At 37.2% G+C, this 18,486-nt stretch overlaps 1 protein-coding gene across 5 annotated transcripts in view; it reads right to left on the reverse strand.

Annotated features, from left to right (window-relative positions):
• AP3B1 (adaptor related protein complex 3 subunit beta 1) overlaps positions 1-18,486 on the reverse strand; it is a gene marked incomplete in the record, with an annotated part of 161,665 nt that overhangs the window by 118,536 nt on the left and 24,643 nt on the right. For all 5 annotated transcript variants that reach the window (XM_055790735.1, XM_055790732.1, XM_055790734.1 and 2 more), the window contains 3 exon segments: positions 9,004-9,070; positions 14,280-14,440; positions 16,740-16,835. In XM_055790735.1, coding sequence (XP_055646710.1) covers positions 9,004-9,070; positions 14,280-14,440; positions 16,740-16,835 — 324 coding nt within the window.

Here is an 18,486-nt window from a genome sequence, read left to right on the forward strand (position 1 = left end):
CAATTCTCAGCAATTTCAAGTTGTTTCTATTCAGTGAAAACAACCAACAACAACAAATAACCTAAGTCCACAGAAATGGTACCTTGTATAAAATAGAATTTGGGGTAAGTTTATTAGAATGGAGAAAACATTTGCTGTTTCTATTACACACATAAATCTTAGCTTCCAGCCTTGAAGACACAGTGCAATGTAAGCATAATTTTTTTTTTCTTACAGTTATAGTTTCCAAATAAATTATCAGAGAACTTGCAATTAACTCAGAAACAACAGGAAACAACAAAAAGTATAATACAGCGATATGCTTGTCAAGGTCTATTGGGACTCTCCTGCCAACACTGGTGTGATCAAACTAAAGGGGAGCTGGGATAAGTTTCCCATCACTATTGGGATCCACACTTCTCTCTTGATATGGCCAAATTAACTGCCATATGAAATTTTGTATTTAGAGTTTCATGAATAGACTTTGCAAAAAAAAGGATAAAAATCAGCAATGTAATACGTATATATACATCAGTATTTTTCCTCAAAGAACACTAGCAGAACCTATGCATGCTGTTCAGCACTTCCCTACCAGTTCCAAAATTACAGGAACAGATCACTTATACCTTATGTCCTCACAAAATTTTTTGCCTCCGTAAGTAGTAAATCTTCATATACACACAAAGGTCCTCATACTGATTATAAAACTAGCTTCCCCCCCCCCCCCCCCCCCCCCCCCCGAGAAACCTAAACAGATTCTGAACATTCTAACACCTAAAGACTTATTAAAACCTTCTGATAAGGTATTTTCTTTTAAATAGAAAGGAAATATATATTGTGGTTCCTGTTAAAATTCTGGCAGCAGTCTACTGTAACTGTGGGAAAGCCTGAAACACTGATCATTGCCTTATAAGGACATGCATTGTGTGCCTGGAATTACTGTTCTTTCTCTCCTAATTGCGTTAATTAAGATTTGTTTTGTGTCAGAGTACATGTTAAGTCAAATAACTAAAGTGATGAGACTTTATATGAAACAGCTGATATGTATGCAGTTAGCATGCATGCAGTATAGCCTTCTGGCAGCAAATTAATGTCATATTCTATCCGAGCACTGGGGATCTGCATTTCAACCTCTAAAATTTCCCCCAATGACTTAAAGTAAGCAATTAAATAGAACTGCAGTTTATTGAAATGGTACTTTTTGAGAAATATTAAATACAATGATATTCATATGTTACATTTTTCTTCCTGTATTTGGCTGACATTTGGTTTATTAGTATGCGTCCAACATTACAATTGGGCTCAGAATATAGTCCTTGCTATTATGCTAAACAAGTTTCAGGCTCTGTGGGGATTTTATGAATTACCAATAAGAATAAACGTGAAGTTGCATTTATTGTCTCCAGGCCTGTCCACATACTGGTACCTGCTGGTCCCAGCAAGTATACAACTCATTCCAGGGAGCAAAATTTGATTATTTGATAGAGCTAAATAAAACACACTTTATATCTAAAATAATTTGCTGGGATTTACCGTATCACAATAACAATACCTTTTTTTTTTTATGTTGTACTAAACTTCCTTCTAAATAACGTGCTGCAGCAAGCTATTCTGTAATTAAAAACTGCTGCAAGTTAATGCTTAGGTGTGGGTTCAAAGCTCAGCAGAAGACAGTGGTTAACACCAGGCAAATAAACTACCAGTCCTGAGCAGGTATTCAATTAGGCCAGATAAACTGTGGATGGAAGAGAGGAAGGGTGGGAAGAGTTAGAACTTGATCACAGCAAAGCAATTTTATCAGGACACAAATCTCTGAAATACAGTTAAGGTCAGCTTGTAGAGGACAGTGTGACAGACCTGAAGTTTTTAGAAGAAAGGAATGACACTTTCAGACCACAGTGACTTTTTTTTTGTCACCATCCCATAGACTTTATTACAGATATTCTACTCCTCCACACTACAAGACAGTACACAGTCTCTTGACAGGTTTGACATACAAGGGGAGGAAAGGAGGGGGACAGAGAGACTGACACACAGATCAATTTATGAGTATAAGCACAGTCACAGCCTAGTATTTAAAAATACCAGTTTAGGTTCACAGGTGAAGGACAACACAGATGTTGGTTTCCAACTGTATTTATGGAGTGGATACCCTTGCCTTTTACTGCCACTAATACTGCACACACATTTTGCTGTCTCTCTCTTTTACTTGGATATGATACAGTTTGAAAGCTGACAAAATAATACATATAGCACTAGTTTAGGTCTTTAAAAACTGAGCACATATCTTATGAACAGTGCTGGCTTTTTAAAAGTTCGGTTACTGTGAGTAAAACACAACAATTTGATACAAAGAAATAGTCATACTGAAATACAAGAATTCTAAATAATTACTTATTTCAATTCACATCAGTGACCTACTCAAGTTTACAATGAGAATACTGTCACTTGTGAATGCTTAAAAGATATTTCTAAAAAATTTGAACATACACTATGAAATGCAAGCTGGATGACTGTGGATGACAAGTGGAAACACTGGATGAACAAGCATTTTATTCCTGTAGTGAGTCCCTAGATTTACAAGTTGATATAGGAATTGCCATACATCATGACACTAAAGACCATGCCCCATTATTGCATTTTCCCCAAATTAGGCTTTTCATTTGAAAGGCAGAAGGGGGCAGGGTGAGAATGTAAGACTGTTTGAAAATGCACGGGTAACAAGAGAATTTATCTGAGGAAGTTTCCTAATGCTTTCTTAATAAGGTATTATTTCCTAGTTGACACTGTTTCCCCTATAGTAGATCCTATAATACATCTAAACATCAAAGGAACAGCTAATAATATTTGTTTATTAAATGCTCAACATTCCATAAAAATATTTAGAATTAAACAAAATGATCCAATCAGAATATAAAACAAAAAAATATCGGTTTCCAAAAAACAGTCAGTTAATTTCCATCTCACTGTGTCAATAGTAGCTTTTTGTATAAGGAGAAAATATAAATCACTCCAACAAAACTAGCAATGAGCTCATCAAATTCAAATGCCGCTTTCCATTTATGTATTTTTTATATTAAAGCAATAAACATGGTTCATTTGTCTCCCACTGGCTGCCACGTTTTTCTCTGCTGTTGCTATGAACTTCAGCCATTAGCTGTGCTCCAAGGTAAACTATATGAACCATCAACAAAAGTGACACCCAATCTATGGAGTTCATATTTTCTCCAGATTATCTATGCTAGTTGACAAGCTGGTAATGAAAAAAATCACACTAAGCAAATGGTTCCTCTAATAACAATAAATTTTCTATAAAATTATGAAGGGTACAAAATGTTTCCTTGCATCTATTTTGTCATGAATTCTAATTAACGCTGCAAAAACCTGAGAGTGCTGGGTCATCACAAGAAGTGTATCAAGGTTTGATTGATAATACAGTGCAAGTTGGCCTATGCTGCCAAGATTCCTCTCCTTTAAATTAATGGCCACCCCACCTGCCCTAATCATACAGCCCAAATGATATTCCTGTTCTTATTTCAATTTTCTGGAGGCAAGGAAACTGGAAAAGATCAGTCATTTATCTTCTAATAGCTGGATAATAGATCTATCACAATAAAACATCTGCACAAACTCAGTAATTTTTTTCCACAAAAGTGAAGCTTTTTACCAACATTAAATCAATAAGTTAATGAAAACATTGTCTTATTCACACATTTGGGTTCTAAACTAAAATATTAACAGAAGCCTATTGTTGAAAAGTAGCAAGCCCAGCTTTCTTTCCCCATCGTACCCAATTACACTTAGATTAAAAGATCGTGATCCTCATTGCAAAGCCATCACCAATTCCTAAGATCATTTTTTAATCAAAGAGGTCTCACTTTACAAGAATCTGTACTTCATCTAATAACCATGCAGTCAGCAAAAGAAATCTCAGTACTCACGCATTTGTATAAAGTCTTTTTATCCTCAAAATAAAACAGATATGAAGTTGCATCTGTTATACTTCAGAGTAAATAATTGCACCAGAACAGAATAACGAGTTATTAAAATATCAAAAGCAGTTTAATGTGATTAAAATAAATAATATTTTTTCCTTTAATGAGAATAATCAGAGGCTAAAGAAAAAATTAGCCTTTAGCAAAGAGTTTAAGTCTTAACTAGTAATAAATAGATTCCATGCAATAAGCTAATTTATTGTCACTCTTCACCCAAAACTTGTATCTACCCCTTCCTATATGACTTCACAACAGAGGTTTCTGGGAACACAACAGCAGGAGTACATACGGGGGCATCAACGAGCATCTGCAAGTCTGGCCAACATGTTTTGAAATTTCCCTCTAACGTTCTTCTGTCTTAGATTCTGAGTTCAATAGCAGTGCTGCACCCTGTATACTACCTGGTCCCAGAAAGGGAACTGTAATAGCAACTGCTATATAGCACAAAATATATGTGGCCACTTACTAACCCAGTTCTCTGGATGGGGCTGAATAAAACTCATTTTATCATGCATCACATGCATTTATTTCCACACAAACATCATAAACCTTCCTTATGACAGAGGTATCTGGCCAAACAAAATAAAACCAGATAAACGTTAAAGACTGAAACCTGCAATAAATTTGGACATTTTTAGTCTGTCCAGCACCCATAAAACTCCACCCCAGCTAGAAGTCAACAATCTGCCTTCTCTTTTTAGATGCAATTTTAGATACACTTTGTGATACTTTAGTGTGGACTGAAGAATGCAAGTCCCAAGTTCTTTTCACTCCACAGGTTTGGACACTGGACATTATTCCTTTTCAATATCAACATGGATTTTGTTTCTTTTTAACCATTGTAACTCAGGTATCATTAATGGACTTTATTTTTATTGTTTACACCGAGAATTGTAAAATACACAGGGCACACAATGCAGTTCTAGAGTCCTTCACAGTATGCCAAAAGCAACACAAGCAACAAATCCTGCCTCGAACTCTATGCCCCAAAGCTAGATCAGGCTCATTAAGTGAATGGAAAAAATAGAATTAAGAGTGAAGTGATAGAGAATCAACCAAAAAGAAAAAGGAAACTAGTTTCCTCTAAAACACCCAATTATACCTTCACACATGACTACATGACTAGCTGTATTACTTTCTGAGAAAATCATTTTAGCATAAAATACACACATGCTCTAATCTTCATTTCTACATAAAATCATGTCAGCTGCTTAATTATCTAGAATTACTGGCAAAATAGAAGGAGCAGGCATTCATGTTCTTGTATCTGCTTTTCAAAGTCTGAGGTACTTTCTTCTGTAAAGCAAGGGTAAAAACATAACCAGAAGTTTCTTAAGTCTCTATAATAAAAATACTTGTAAACATCTTACCTGTTTAAGCATTGAATACACTGGCACAAAATCAGAGCTTTGTTGATACATTCTAATTCCCAGTTAGCTACCCTTGAGGGTACGTTAATGATGGTTTGCACCTGATAATTTTGCATCTTAGATTAACTGAGGGCTTGGCTTTTAATTGAATCTTCATGTTAAGTCACTTAAGGACTACAGCGATCTTTCATTTATCTCACCAGAAATTTTAATGAAGTGCTGGGTTAAGGTTAGATCTCATCTTATTTTAAGTTTTGCTTACCACAGCTTATATTAAAATTTACTACTGATTGAGACCTAAAAAATGAACACATTTTATACAGTCTGATAAAATGGCTTAATTTTACTGCAGCAAAAATCCCATCCAGTTTTTTGCTATTTCAAATATAAAATGACTTGGACTAACTTAAATACATTGAGCCTTTTCTGTGCAATACAAACTGCATTAATAATCCACAATAGCATGTTCTCTCTGAAAAAAAAAAAATCTGGTTTATGTAAATTTAGAGGCATCTGCACTTAGTAGCTATTCTGTCTCACTTTAATGAAGAGATTATGTCAGTAAATTTCAAAAACCCCGCATGGTATAAATGGTTATAGAAGATAATTATGAGTACAAGTTTAGATTTTATTAAAGCAAAGTCTCAAACATCACTTGAACAACATTCAACTGTTATATACATCATTAATGTTAATAATTATACTCTACTTTCAAACACGTCTAAAACAAATGGAATAAGAACAAAAAACCAAAAAAAAAATCACAAGGTGGATTTTCCCACATCCAGTTATTACCTACAATGCATTATGGCTTGTCTGAGGATTATCAGGCATTAGGTACACAGAATTGCCAGAAGTAACTTGAAAATTCCATCAAAAGAAAAAAAGGAGAACCACTGATGTTCAACAATTCCCAAAGTCACCAAGATGCTCCCACTCTGGTAAAGATGTTATTTAATGAAGACACCATCACTTTCCCAACAAATTGATGTGCTGATGTTAGCTTAAAACTATCAGGAGATGACAACCAGTATTGATACAAGGGAACAGCTTCTGTGCATTTAAATCGGAGGAATCTAAAGGTTAGTGTCAAATAAACACTTGAGGTCTGAGTTCCACATTATCACCCTAGAAATTTCAGGTTATCTGACTGTCAAACAAGCAATGGGAGCTGCAAAAAACTGAGAAATACCATTAATCAAACACACGCACTTCATAAAGTTATGACAGAACGCTGCTATGTCCAAGTTTTAGAACATTTCTAGAATTCCTGTGGCAACAAACCCGACTTCACTTTCTTCACAAAGACTGCAAAATACTTCCTAAAAACTTCTGTCTTTATGCATGTAGGAACTTTTTCTTTTATGCTAAGTGTATTAAATTAAGCTTCCCTTACAGAACACAAAAGGTGTTTCAAATTAATAAAAGTTTCCCAAGAGGAGTTTAAATAAGACTTAAAAAGTAGTCAACCTAATGCTTTATAGGCTACATATGTACACACCTGTACCTAAGGGCCACCACTCACAAACCTGCATCTCCTCCCATTTTAAAAGCTAAAAGTAGCTATACACAGCAGTCTATTTCTCCCACTGCGAGAAAATTGCTGTGTTCTCCAATTAGAAGCAAAGAATAAATTTATTCAGATTGGAGTTACCTGCTAATAAAACACTTCTGTGCTACGTGCCGTCTGTCACTAAGTGTGGAGGCTTTCTGGAAACATTCAGTGGAACACAACAATAGGTAACTACTTAAGGTGAAGCTTTTCTGTCCTCCCAAAGCTATTAAGGATTAAAGAGAGATCAATCCACTTTAGATCACAAACAGCTGTGGAGTCTGGGGTGAAAGAGCAGGTATCAATTCTCAGGTTTGATTTAGAGAGTCCTGAAGAGAGCTCTGTACGATTCCTTTTCAGAATAATAATTCTTCATGTTGCTTCCTGAAAAAAATAAAACTTCTCAAGCTGGGATGTCTCAACTCAGGCTGGAATCAGGTCTTGCTAGGGAACAGACCAAGAGGAATCAGAGGGAGGAAAAAGTTGCAGTTAACCATATTATGTCTCCAAAGAGGCCCAAGAAGACCCAGTTCTAGACCATCATTCTTAGCTTCTAATGTGCTAACAAAACAGCGTAACTTTGACCATTGCTTCAGCTGATATCTTCATAAATACAATGTCCATTATTCAGAGTCACAGACGCACTGCAATTGTGGCACATACTAAGCAATGAGCATTAATCCTCCTATAAGTAACTCCAAATGCCAGGATCAGTGTGCTGGGGAAAAAGAAGGTCCAAACTTACTCTGTACTTTCTTCCTTTAACATTTTCTTAAAAGTAAGTTGTAAATGACTAGTTGTTGGATAACCTGCCATTTACCATAAGCAATAAGGACTCAGAAACAGAGTGAGAACTCCAGTATTTTATTTTCCTGACATGAGCAATAAAAAGAAACAGAGATGGCTTCTCATGCCTCTATGCCTCCACAGGTATAAAGAATCTAATCTCACATTCACAGACTACATGCACACCAAGAGCATGAACCACGAAAAGAAAATACACAAAAAAACAGTGGGGAGGGGCAACTCCACAGAAGCACAAAGGCCTCTGACAAATGAGTACAGGTTAAGCCTGGATGCAGTCAGGGAACTAACTGACTGATTTACTGTCTGCTGAGGTATTAAGCCCTGACTTCTCCTTCAGTAACCCTTCAGTGGAAGTTCCAAGATGTGTTTTAGAGAACAGTACCATTTATGTCCTGAACACCTGGGCTGTATTAGAACAACAGACAACACACTCCTGTGTGTTACAAAAACACTTGGCAAACAGGAGAGGAAGCAACACACTATTTGGTACCTAGAAATACTTCCATTTACTCAAAAAGATTACATTCCCTAAAGTAGTAATCTGAAAAAGAATAATACAAGAGTGTTTTAAGTTACAAAACTCTGTTTTGTATTTTAATTCTGTCTTTCACTCTTTGCTTCATTACCCTTCTGGCTTAGACTTGGGAAACTTATTTGTAGGGTACAGGAATAAAAATAAGGTGCGTGACCATTGTGAGACACCCAGGAGTTCATACAGAAAATTCGTATCTATATAGGGGAACCAAAATACAAGTGTTAAATTTACAGAAATTGTCCAAGGACATTGGTTTTATTTAACAGATTGCAAGTGAGGATATTTGCAAGAACAAACAAGTGCACAGCAATTATCATTGTTTAACACATGTACACACTACAGGGCAGGCCGACACCAACAGGCATACTGTGCATCATACAGAAGTAACTTACTCTTACAGTACCGCAAACGAATTGGTGTACCTAGCTGACTTCCCAATGTAAAAGTATTTATACATAGATAACTGTACAGCAATTCATGTATTTGTATAACTTTATCAAAATTAAGTTTAAAGAAGCATACATAAACCATGCTAACAAAACCAGATTAAGAATACCCATGATGCAAGTAAAAATAGAAGCCATTAAAGGAGATGGTCACTATTACAGTCATAGCATAAAGCACAAATACACAATGATAATTCCATCTAAAAACATAAAATCACATCAGAAATGGTCAGGAAAGTGTATGATGTACTGCTGAATGACAGCCTCAGGAGTAAACTCTAAAAATTATATACATATGTAATAGCATATTGTTTCTTACCGTACTTCTATCCTTCAACAGCTTTTCTATCACTTCAATTAACATGTCCTTTTGCTCTGGATCAAGACTAAAAGGAAAAATAAAAATTATTTTTACTCGTTTGGTCAGACATATCCAAAATCAAAAGAAGTTAGGTTTGTTGACCTTTAGACGCAAGCTGGGAACCAAGTACATTGACAAAACCACTTCTAGAAAAAATCAAGTATTCCAAAGAACTGCTTATAAAAGAACTTGACTGAAAGTAAAATTAATAATGGAACACAGAACTGAATTGAATGAGTATAAAATTAAATAATAAAGATTATCTTTATATTATACCACTTATGTGTGTTCCATAAGAATATTAATACCTAAACTCATAAAAATTTTACAATTTAAGAAACATTAAGACAGGCCAGCCCATTAGGGAGAATTTGACTGAGCTTCAGATGTTAAGTCACAAGGATCTCATGCTTTTGTAGAAAGGAATTTCAGCATGAATGAATTCAGCAGCGAATGAACATTAGGCCAAAGCAGAACTAATCATACCTTTATTATCTAATTATCAATATAATGCTTCAAGTAAAACACTTTGTTAACTTCACTAATTTTAGTCAGAAGTATGGGAACTCAAAAACTTGGACACTGTATTCAAGTGTACCTACACAAAGTTGGTGTGCAAGCTGATGAAAAAGACTACTTGAAGTCCTATATAAATAGGGAAAACAAAGGAAAAACAAATGGTTGCAAACAAAAATCTTTGTCTCGTAATTTTCACATTCAAAAAAGCAGAGAAAAAATTACCAGAAGGTACGCATTATTGTAAAACTTGCTTCTTAGGTAAGTAAAGGACCAATTTTTCATTCCAGCTGCTTCTCCATCATGGATCTAAGAGGCATGGAATAATTCAGAGCCAAGGCAGAAGAAAATACAGAAGTGTAGTATAGTAGGTGCAAAGATCCATACAGATGTGTAGCCCTATGCATTTGAAAAGCCACTTCAGTGTGGATACAATTACAGGTAAGGAAGTATTTGGCCATTAATAAGTTTCAGTTTTAATGCTGAGTGATGAACTGCCCTAATGCACAGTGTATCCTTTCCAGCTATAGATTCACAAAGTGAGTATCTATCTGCACACCACGTCACTAAGGCTCTAATTCCTAGCAATACTAGAACATACTAAATGGATATCAAGACTTCATTAGAAGCCACCAGCAGCAGCAAAGCAACATCAGTGTTCCAAAAGTACTTCCACAATCACATTTTGTTTCAACTTCTATTTTTGTCAAAATAGATTTACTGGATCTTCTGCTAAGGACCAAAACCTTCACAGGAAAAGCAAAAAGTCTTTCTAATAGGACTTATTTCAAATTAAATTTTATACCAGTTTTGAAAAAGAGAGAAAGTAGTGAGTATTTATTACTCAGAAACTTTGAAAAATGCCAATTTTGTTATATGATCAAGAAAATCTTCAGTAAGGCTTTTGATTCCTCCCACTCCTCTTTTCTGATGTTTTAGATAAGGAAGGCAGCATTCTTGGAGAGAAAATAAATGAACAGGCTAAAGAGCTCAGAGTGATAAGCTCCCACTATGGTATCTACTAGTAATAGTATGGAATCTGTTAATACTACTGATGGGACTTAAAAAGCCCTTTTCCAAATCTTGTTGCAAGCGGGTGCAAGTACATGGCAGCATTTTCTACTGTTAGACAGAAGATACTAATAGCTTTGAAATGCACTCTATGTGAAATAAGCAAGAGGTCTGACACTTTCAATGATAAAATTTCTCCAATATACCTGGTTGATTGTATCGTCCATACTATGCCTGAAATCTTTTGTTTGATATGTAAGCTTCCTGCTCTTAGAATTGATGAACCACTAATGAACAAGTTCTTTAGGTCAGACATCCATTCAAACACCATGACACTAAATGCAAGGAAGACTGGAGTACTGAACCTGCATTCAGAAGTCTGACTGGAGCACTAACTGAACTACAGGACTATCAAACAGGTAAGGAAGTCATGGAAACCAGAAAGTAAATAGAGTATACAGGCACTATCAGAATAAACTTATTTTTTCTTACTCAAATGCTTGCAGAAGACTGAGTAATTAGATGTTGACTGATCTTCACATCAAAAACCCATCTCCTCCAGAATTCTGGTTTTCATCAACTTCAGAGTGAGTCTTCTGAAATTACCTGCTCATTAAATAGGCCAAAACCCAGCCCTGCCACCAGTACATGATCTGTATCAGTGAGTTGCAAAGCTACAAGTTGTGACCCTTGTCGAAATCTGCTGAGACTGCCTGTTACAGACTTTTTATTTGAAGGCATGCCAACTGGGCCTGCCTGTGGACAGGTTCATTTGATAGCCCCTTCACCAGTTACCAGTGCTGCTGCTACTTCAAGTGATTCAGAAAACTATACTCTCTCCCTGTATCCTGAGGTAAACCAGTGCTATCAGATAGGGCATTTGTACAAGTATATTATGAAAACTCGACAATAAAAGTTTTCTGCTTTCTACACGCAGTTCCCAAATCCTGCTACCATGGACAGAACTGTTAGTTACAACCTCACAAGAAACCATGAAGCTTATTCTAGTTCAGGTAAGGCGGAATTTGCAGCTACAGCAGTTTGAAAACTTGCATTATGACAACTAGGATGTCTGCATGAAGCAAAAACTTGTGAAGAACGTACAGGCCCTCTAAACACAGAGCTGCAGTTTCATTAGTTTTCCTTTGCTATGTGAGCTAGATGTCCATTTTACCACCAGTCAGGAATTCATAGAAGCTAGAAGGGAGCGAGGCCAGCTACTCCAGATTAAGCTGCTGTACTTTTCACCGTGAAAAAATACTTTTTTACTGTATTTGCAAGGATGACTTCAAAATCTTGCCACTAATATCATATAAGCACAGGATACCATATGAACTAGAGATAAAAGCCGTAAGTTTTATTTATAGATGCAATCATATCTGGAGATTGGAAGAAAGACAGAGAAAAGGTCTCTCAATAATCAAGCTAGGTTTCAGCATGTTCCAGTTTTACACCAATCACTAATAAGCTCTTTAATCAGAACTAGTAAAATAAATTTTGCCTGTCATGAAGAGATGAAATAGAAGCATCAATTTAAGTTAAAATTCCATGGAATAGCCTGCTGTTCGGATACTGCTGTGCCTTGCTGACACTTAACAGACCACTACTGACGAACTCCTCCAAATAGTTTTCATACTATCAAGAAGTCAAAGGACATTCTGTGTATGGAGAAAAAATTCAGGCCAAAAAAAATCTGTTGCGTGCTAGAACCAGATGCTAACAAAACCCAAACTATTCAAATAGCTGAAGAAAATTTAATGGATTAAAATCCATTCCCTCTTGTTGGGTTACATGATAAAAGGTGGTCTGCACACAGGGGGGAACCTCCAATAACATCTTGACCCAGCTACTCCCAGGGCCATCACATGAGAGCACTCAGCTCATCTGAAAAAAAACACCACAACGAAGGAGTCCTTGCTCAGGTTCTTGGAACGCTGACACAAAAAAGCCTGCCCTGAGATAAACTATAATGACTGAGAGAGGCTCTCCCAACCACCTTTCAGATTTAGGGGTGTTACTAGCTACAGGGCTATGAGACTTACTATGCAATGCCAAAAAGAACATTTTGGAATTGTACAAGACTTACTATGGGAGAAATGAAAGACAGGGCAAGGGAGGGAACCAGATGATTTTGGGATAAACAAGCACAGGAAAAGAGAGGGATAGGTGCATAAAAGGAGCTGGTCGTACGTAAATGCTTTGCTGTTTGGCCTGCTTCTTTGACCATACTCTGCACCTGATGACTACCGCCTGTTCTGTTCTCATTAAATTCTGTTTTCCTGGGTGGAGCAGTCTCTGCTCTGTGTGCATGTGCGATACAGAGGTCTAAGCTCCAGCAACTGGTCAGGCCATGGGTTACAGGGACCCATATAACTGCAGTACCAGCAAGTGGAGCAAGCAGGTATGTCCGCGTGTGATTGCTAGAGAGTATCAAGCTAGACCAGGTGGTTTGGGAAGCCAGCTACCAAAGTGGGGACACGTGCGTGTGTGGCTCTTGAGTGAGACCACTGGAGACTCTGGTACCAGAAGGATCCAGACACCCACATCAACTACTGCATGGACTGTAAGGTCTGGAGGTTAACTGAGATACCCATTTGTGCATCTCAGTCTCTCTGTTTCTCTTCCCTCATTCTTTCTACCCAGTGGGAGACAACTGGAGACAAGGGGATATATGTGCCAGTTACTGCATAGTCTTGAGTGTCTAATCCAGCTACTGTGAGATTCATAGTGTTTGAGTGAAAGGGTGGGGCCCTCTATATATCTGACTGAAGGCATCTGTAACAGCAAGTGCAGTGGGGTTGCAAGCATTGTGTGCTTGTAGGTGCCAGTGCCAGCAACTGGAGATCCAAGATCAGTTACTAGAAAGACTGAGCATCTAGGATCATTACTGGGGGATCCGTTTTGTACCTATACAGGTCCACTAATGGGCCTTATCAGCCAGAGCATGCAATACGATAAGGCTGCTGGTGTTTATTTTGTCTGCATGAATGCTTTTTTCTGTCTGTGCTGATCTGTATAGCTGGCTGCGTGCATGTGTGTTGTATGTGTGTATGTGCCCATTAGAAATACATGTTCAGCCCCACTACCGGTTGGTCTGAGGGAGCACAGAACTGCAGCAGCCTCAGGCTACCTGATTCAGAATGCGTAACACCTCTCACCTTCCTCTTCTTGGCACAGGCAAAATAAACAGGAAGTAGTAGAATAAATTACTGTTTTGGAAAGGTGCAGGTTCTGTTGTCCCCACCTGTGTAAACCAGTACCCACCACTTCCTAAGAACATTTCCATGGCACCAATTTCTGACGAGGGAACAGGAAGATTTGGATCTGCACAGATAAAACTTCGACAAGTTCCTATTCGTCATCTGTACGGCATACTACTGCAAATGCCTTCAGGATGAAGATACAGATGCAAAACCCAGAAATCTCAAAATAGTTGCTACATAGATGACAATAAGTAGTATATTAAAAGCAAAACATAGTGTATCAGTTACTTTTTATCTCTCTTCATAGTTATGCTGTTACTGTAGCAAGCAACTTGCCTGAATTCCACCCAAATCAGCTGAGTATGGGAATGTCTGCACACAATTTATACTTTTTAAGAAACTGATCAGATGTATCTGAGACATGCCAACCCCTCCAGTAGTCTTAACAAACATAGTCCACAACTACCTTAAAATTGCTTTTCAGTATTTGTCAGAATCACTTACCTGTACAGTTTTTGGATTGCATGGGCTGCATTCTTCCTTACATAAGGAGATAAATCAGAAGAGGCTTCCTTAATAGCAAGCATCATAATGGGAACAATAATTGGGACACGGATACTGGATAAAACTCTTAAAGCACTTGCACGGATTAGCTGATTAGGATCCTAAAGAATGGGAGGGGAGAAATAAAGTAAGATTGTGCAGAGCTGCATCATTAAATTCCCTGCAGAGGCTACACTAATTAGTGGCCGCACATTAAAATACATACATGTGACTATTAGTCAGGCTTGCCATCTAAGGCCACACTAATAAAAAAATCTGCCAAACTTCACACAAACTTTAAACCAACCCCAAAAAGGTAAAAGAAAGTAAGAAAGAAAACACTGAAACATGAAAATCTGGCAAAGGAAAACATTAATGTAATTCACTTTCCCAAGCAAGATATGGGAATGATGGATAAAAATAGACTAGTATTTTACTTAATGATCTGAAACATTTTCTGTAATCCAAGTGGAATTCAGTTAGTCTGAAAAATACACCTAGTTCAGTGTTATTATTTTTCATATGTAATCTTTTATGTTTATATTATTATAGATAATATACAATTTTATATTTCTGAATTAATATATGTATTTATATATTAAATATAAGAACTGTGACATGAAAACGTGGTTCTCAGTTGCGACACTCCCACTCAAGTTCTTGACATCTCCATTTTACACGTTACTGCAATATATAAACTGAAGCCTTGTAACAATTTAGTTTTCTTGAGAGTACATCAAAACATTAAACTAAATGTAAACTTTCTTGTACTTCCTACTCTCCCTTCTGTCATCCCAGTCCCTGCTCCCCTTTTATAATGCTAGGGTTAGCTTGGGCACCCAATAGTAGCACAAAACATCTGTGCCTGGGGGAACTGTTTTGTAAACTTCACCTGTCAATCATGGGCTCAGGACACACGGGAAAAATGTTGCTAAATGCTCTGAAGTCTAGCAAACTGGAATTGCAGCAGCATTAATTCAGTGTACTATCTGCTAAAAGAGCACTTCCCAAAGAACATTTCTCCCAAGGACTGAGAGTTGCCAACATGGGGTTTCAGACTGGTATTACTTAATGATCAGTTCACCTAAGCTCTCAAAATTCCTACCTCTTAGCAACTGCTGAGTAGTATCTGGATGGTGAAAGCACTTAGTTTGACAAGTTCCGCAAAACCAAGTTGTTCTTACCAGAGTTTGCAAAGCTCATCTCCAATCACACAAGTTTAAAATACCTTAAAAAGTTATTTTAGAAAGAGGGAGAAAAAATCTCCACATATAAAACTGGATTATAATCTTTTTTATAAAAACAGGAACAAAATATTACAAAAAATATGAACAAAGAGAATTAATTACATTTGCCCATCCTCCATAGCAGGCTTGGCAATTTCCTTAGCTGCTGAAAATCCCAGCTTGCTTGGAGCCTACCTCCCTGCCACCCACCACTTCTGAGCTACTCACAGCCACAACATCTGAGTTAACCCCTGTCCTTTTGCTCCCAGTAAAATTATGCCATGAGAAGTGTTTACTGTACATGTATCTCATTAAAAACATAGGATGCAAAGTAATTTGAATTTTAGCTTTACATGGCAGTCACAGATAGTAAAGGTAGCACACATGACATTGAGATAAAAGCTGGAAGCAAAGGGGCAGAAACCTCACTTAGTCAGTTTTGAGATGCTCCTATAGGTGCACACCTGGTGCTCTGCTTGCAGCATTTTCCAACAAGATGCAAGGTCTGCATCAGTGACATGACAGAAGTTAATTATGAACCTAGAGCAACCTTACAAGAGTACAGAAAAAAGAAAAAACCCAACCGTCTCTTATAAAAACTAGTCAGATTTAAGGGTAGACACTTAATCTTTCTTTCCTCCACAGTCACACTTCAAAGGCAATCCTAATCTTTGTTGCCTAATCCCATTCCCCATTGTGATCTGAAATTGAAATGAAACAGTACAAAATGCTATTTCTTCAGTGCTTTTAATAAAATGTAGAACGTGCAACACATGCAATATGTTAGTTTAGGTATGACTATCTTCCTTATGTTCCAATTCTCTGTTAACACACAAAGATCTTTTACACAAACTAAAGGAATATAAGTGGTCCAGGGTAATAGCAGGGTCTTCTTTCTACATATATAAACTACCTTGGAAAGAGAAAAGGCATGACAGAAACTAAATGTTGGGCATGGAATTTCAGAGCACCAATCTGCTTTTCTTTAGTGACATGATTTTACTTCATACAGGCTTAGTTGCTTGACAAGGTTTGAAGCAGCACAAAAAAGTTTCTCAATGACATAACTTTAAATTGCTTTATCAGATGCAGATATTGACATGCTTTAGTTTACCAGACTACATTTACAGAAATATTGTTATTATGTGGTAATAGCTCAGAACTCTCTATGAAATATTGTTTAGTAGTCACTCACTTTTAAAGCACGTTGGAAAGTACTGATGGACAACAATGCTAGATCTTGCTGCTCCTCTGCGTAACGCATCAGATAAACATAAACAAGCTTTTTTATCTGAAAAGAAAAACACAGTAAACATCATTATCAAATTTCTAAAAAATTCCACATAACTAAGTCCTAGACAGTATGTTTTCATGAACACTTTCTTCTTTGAAGGAAGAGCTAATATATCACTGGAGCACTCACATGCTTCTCAAATGTCTTATTTACTGTAATTCTTTTAATAGAAACTAATTAATAATACAGTCAGATGAAGGCTAGTAACACAAAGTACTGCTTTATGTTATCAACTAGTGTCCTGGTTTCAGCTGGGTTAATTATCTTCTTAGAACCTAGTGTGGTGGTGTGTGTTGGCTTTGACATGAGACTTTTCAGTTCCTCATGCCCTGCCAGTGAGAGGGCTGGAGGGGCACAAGGAACTGGGAGGGGACACAGCCAGGTCAGCTGACCAGAACTAGCCACAGAGGTGTTCCATACCATGCCTGGTATATATACCTGGGGGGTTGGCTGGGGCTGGCATATTGTTGCTCAAGGACTGGCTGGGCATCAGTCAATGGGTGGTGAACACCTGCATTGTGCACCTCGTGTTTCTTCCTTTCCCTCTGGATTTTATCCTTTCCCTCCCCCTTTTCATTATAACTGTTAACTGTCACCATTGTTATTCTTGTTTTTTCATTGTTATTCTATTTCAATTATTAAATTATTCTTATCTCAACCCTCGAGTTTTACATTCCTTTCCAACTCTCCTCCCCATCCCTCTGGGTGAGGGGGACTGAGCAAGCAGCTGCATGGTACTTAATTACCAGCCAGGGTTAAACCATGACAACTAGTAAATAAAGAATTGAATCATCTAAGAAGTTGACCTGTGGCAACTGATGACCTGAGCACTTGTCATGCTTTCTTTCTTATGGAAAAATAGATTAAACTGCAATAGCCAAAGATTCAACAAGCCCATTTTACTTCACCCTGAAACTCAAAATCAATTACTTGAACACATATGAAAGATAATATAACTTCCAGCTGAAGAAGTGTGGTAGCTTACACTATTCAAATCTGATTAAAAGCACTTCTGACTGTCTTGGACAAAAGCAAAGGGTATTAGATCCACCTTCACCCAACTACAAGCATTCAAAAGATGTAGCCAATATAAGCACAATACAAATGATGCAATGTTCAAAGATTAAGAAAACCTCAGTATGATTTGGAGGAGGTTATTCAATTTAGCTCACTTTACCCCCTCACGGCCACTGTATGTCCAGGAAGCAGTGAAAACATTTTTTACATTGGAGTTGTAAACTGACTATTGGGGTTTGTAATGGAAAATTCTGGAAGACCCTCAACTACAGCTGTGCTATAATTACTGTCACTATCAGAAGATGTATCTTTGTGCCAATTCTGGCAAAAAGCATAATATTAAATCACAGAAGGTTACACCATACTAAATTATTTGTTGTTCAGCTATAGACAAGCAGCAATCAACATTGACCACAAGAGGCCTATGCACTGAATGACTGCAGGTGTGCAAAGAAAGCCTCCTTTCCTTGAAACCACTGTGTGACTAGAAATGGAAACACTTAGAGCTTCGTGACTACACTATTCTTTTACCATTTACCTTCACTCAATGTTAAAATGCTCCTTTCTATAAAACTAATCATAACAGGGGCACATTAGGCTTGAGAAACACAGGCAGATTTGTTTAATTAGT

This window comes from Falco peregrinus, chromosome Z (assembly GCF_023634155.1).
Source record: "Falco peregrinus isolate bFalPer1 chromosome Z, bFalPer1.pri, whole genome shotgun sequence".
NCBI classification, from domain to species: domain Eukaryota; kingdom Metazoa; phylum Chordata; class Aves; order Falconiformes; family Falconidae; genus Falco; species Falco peregrinus.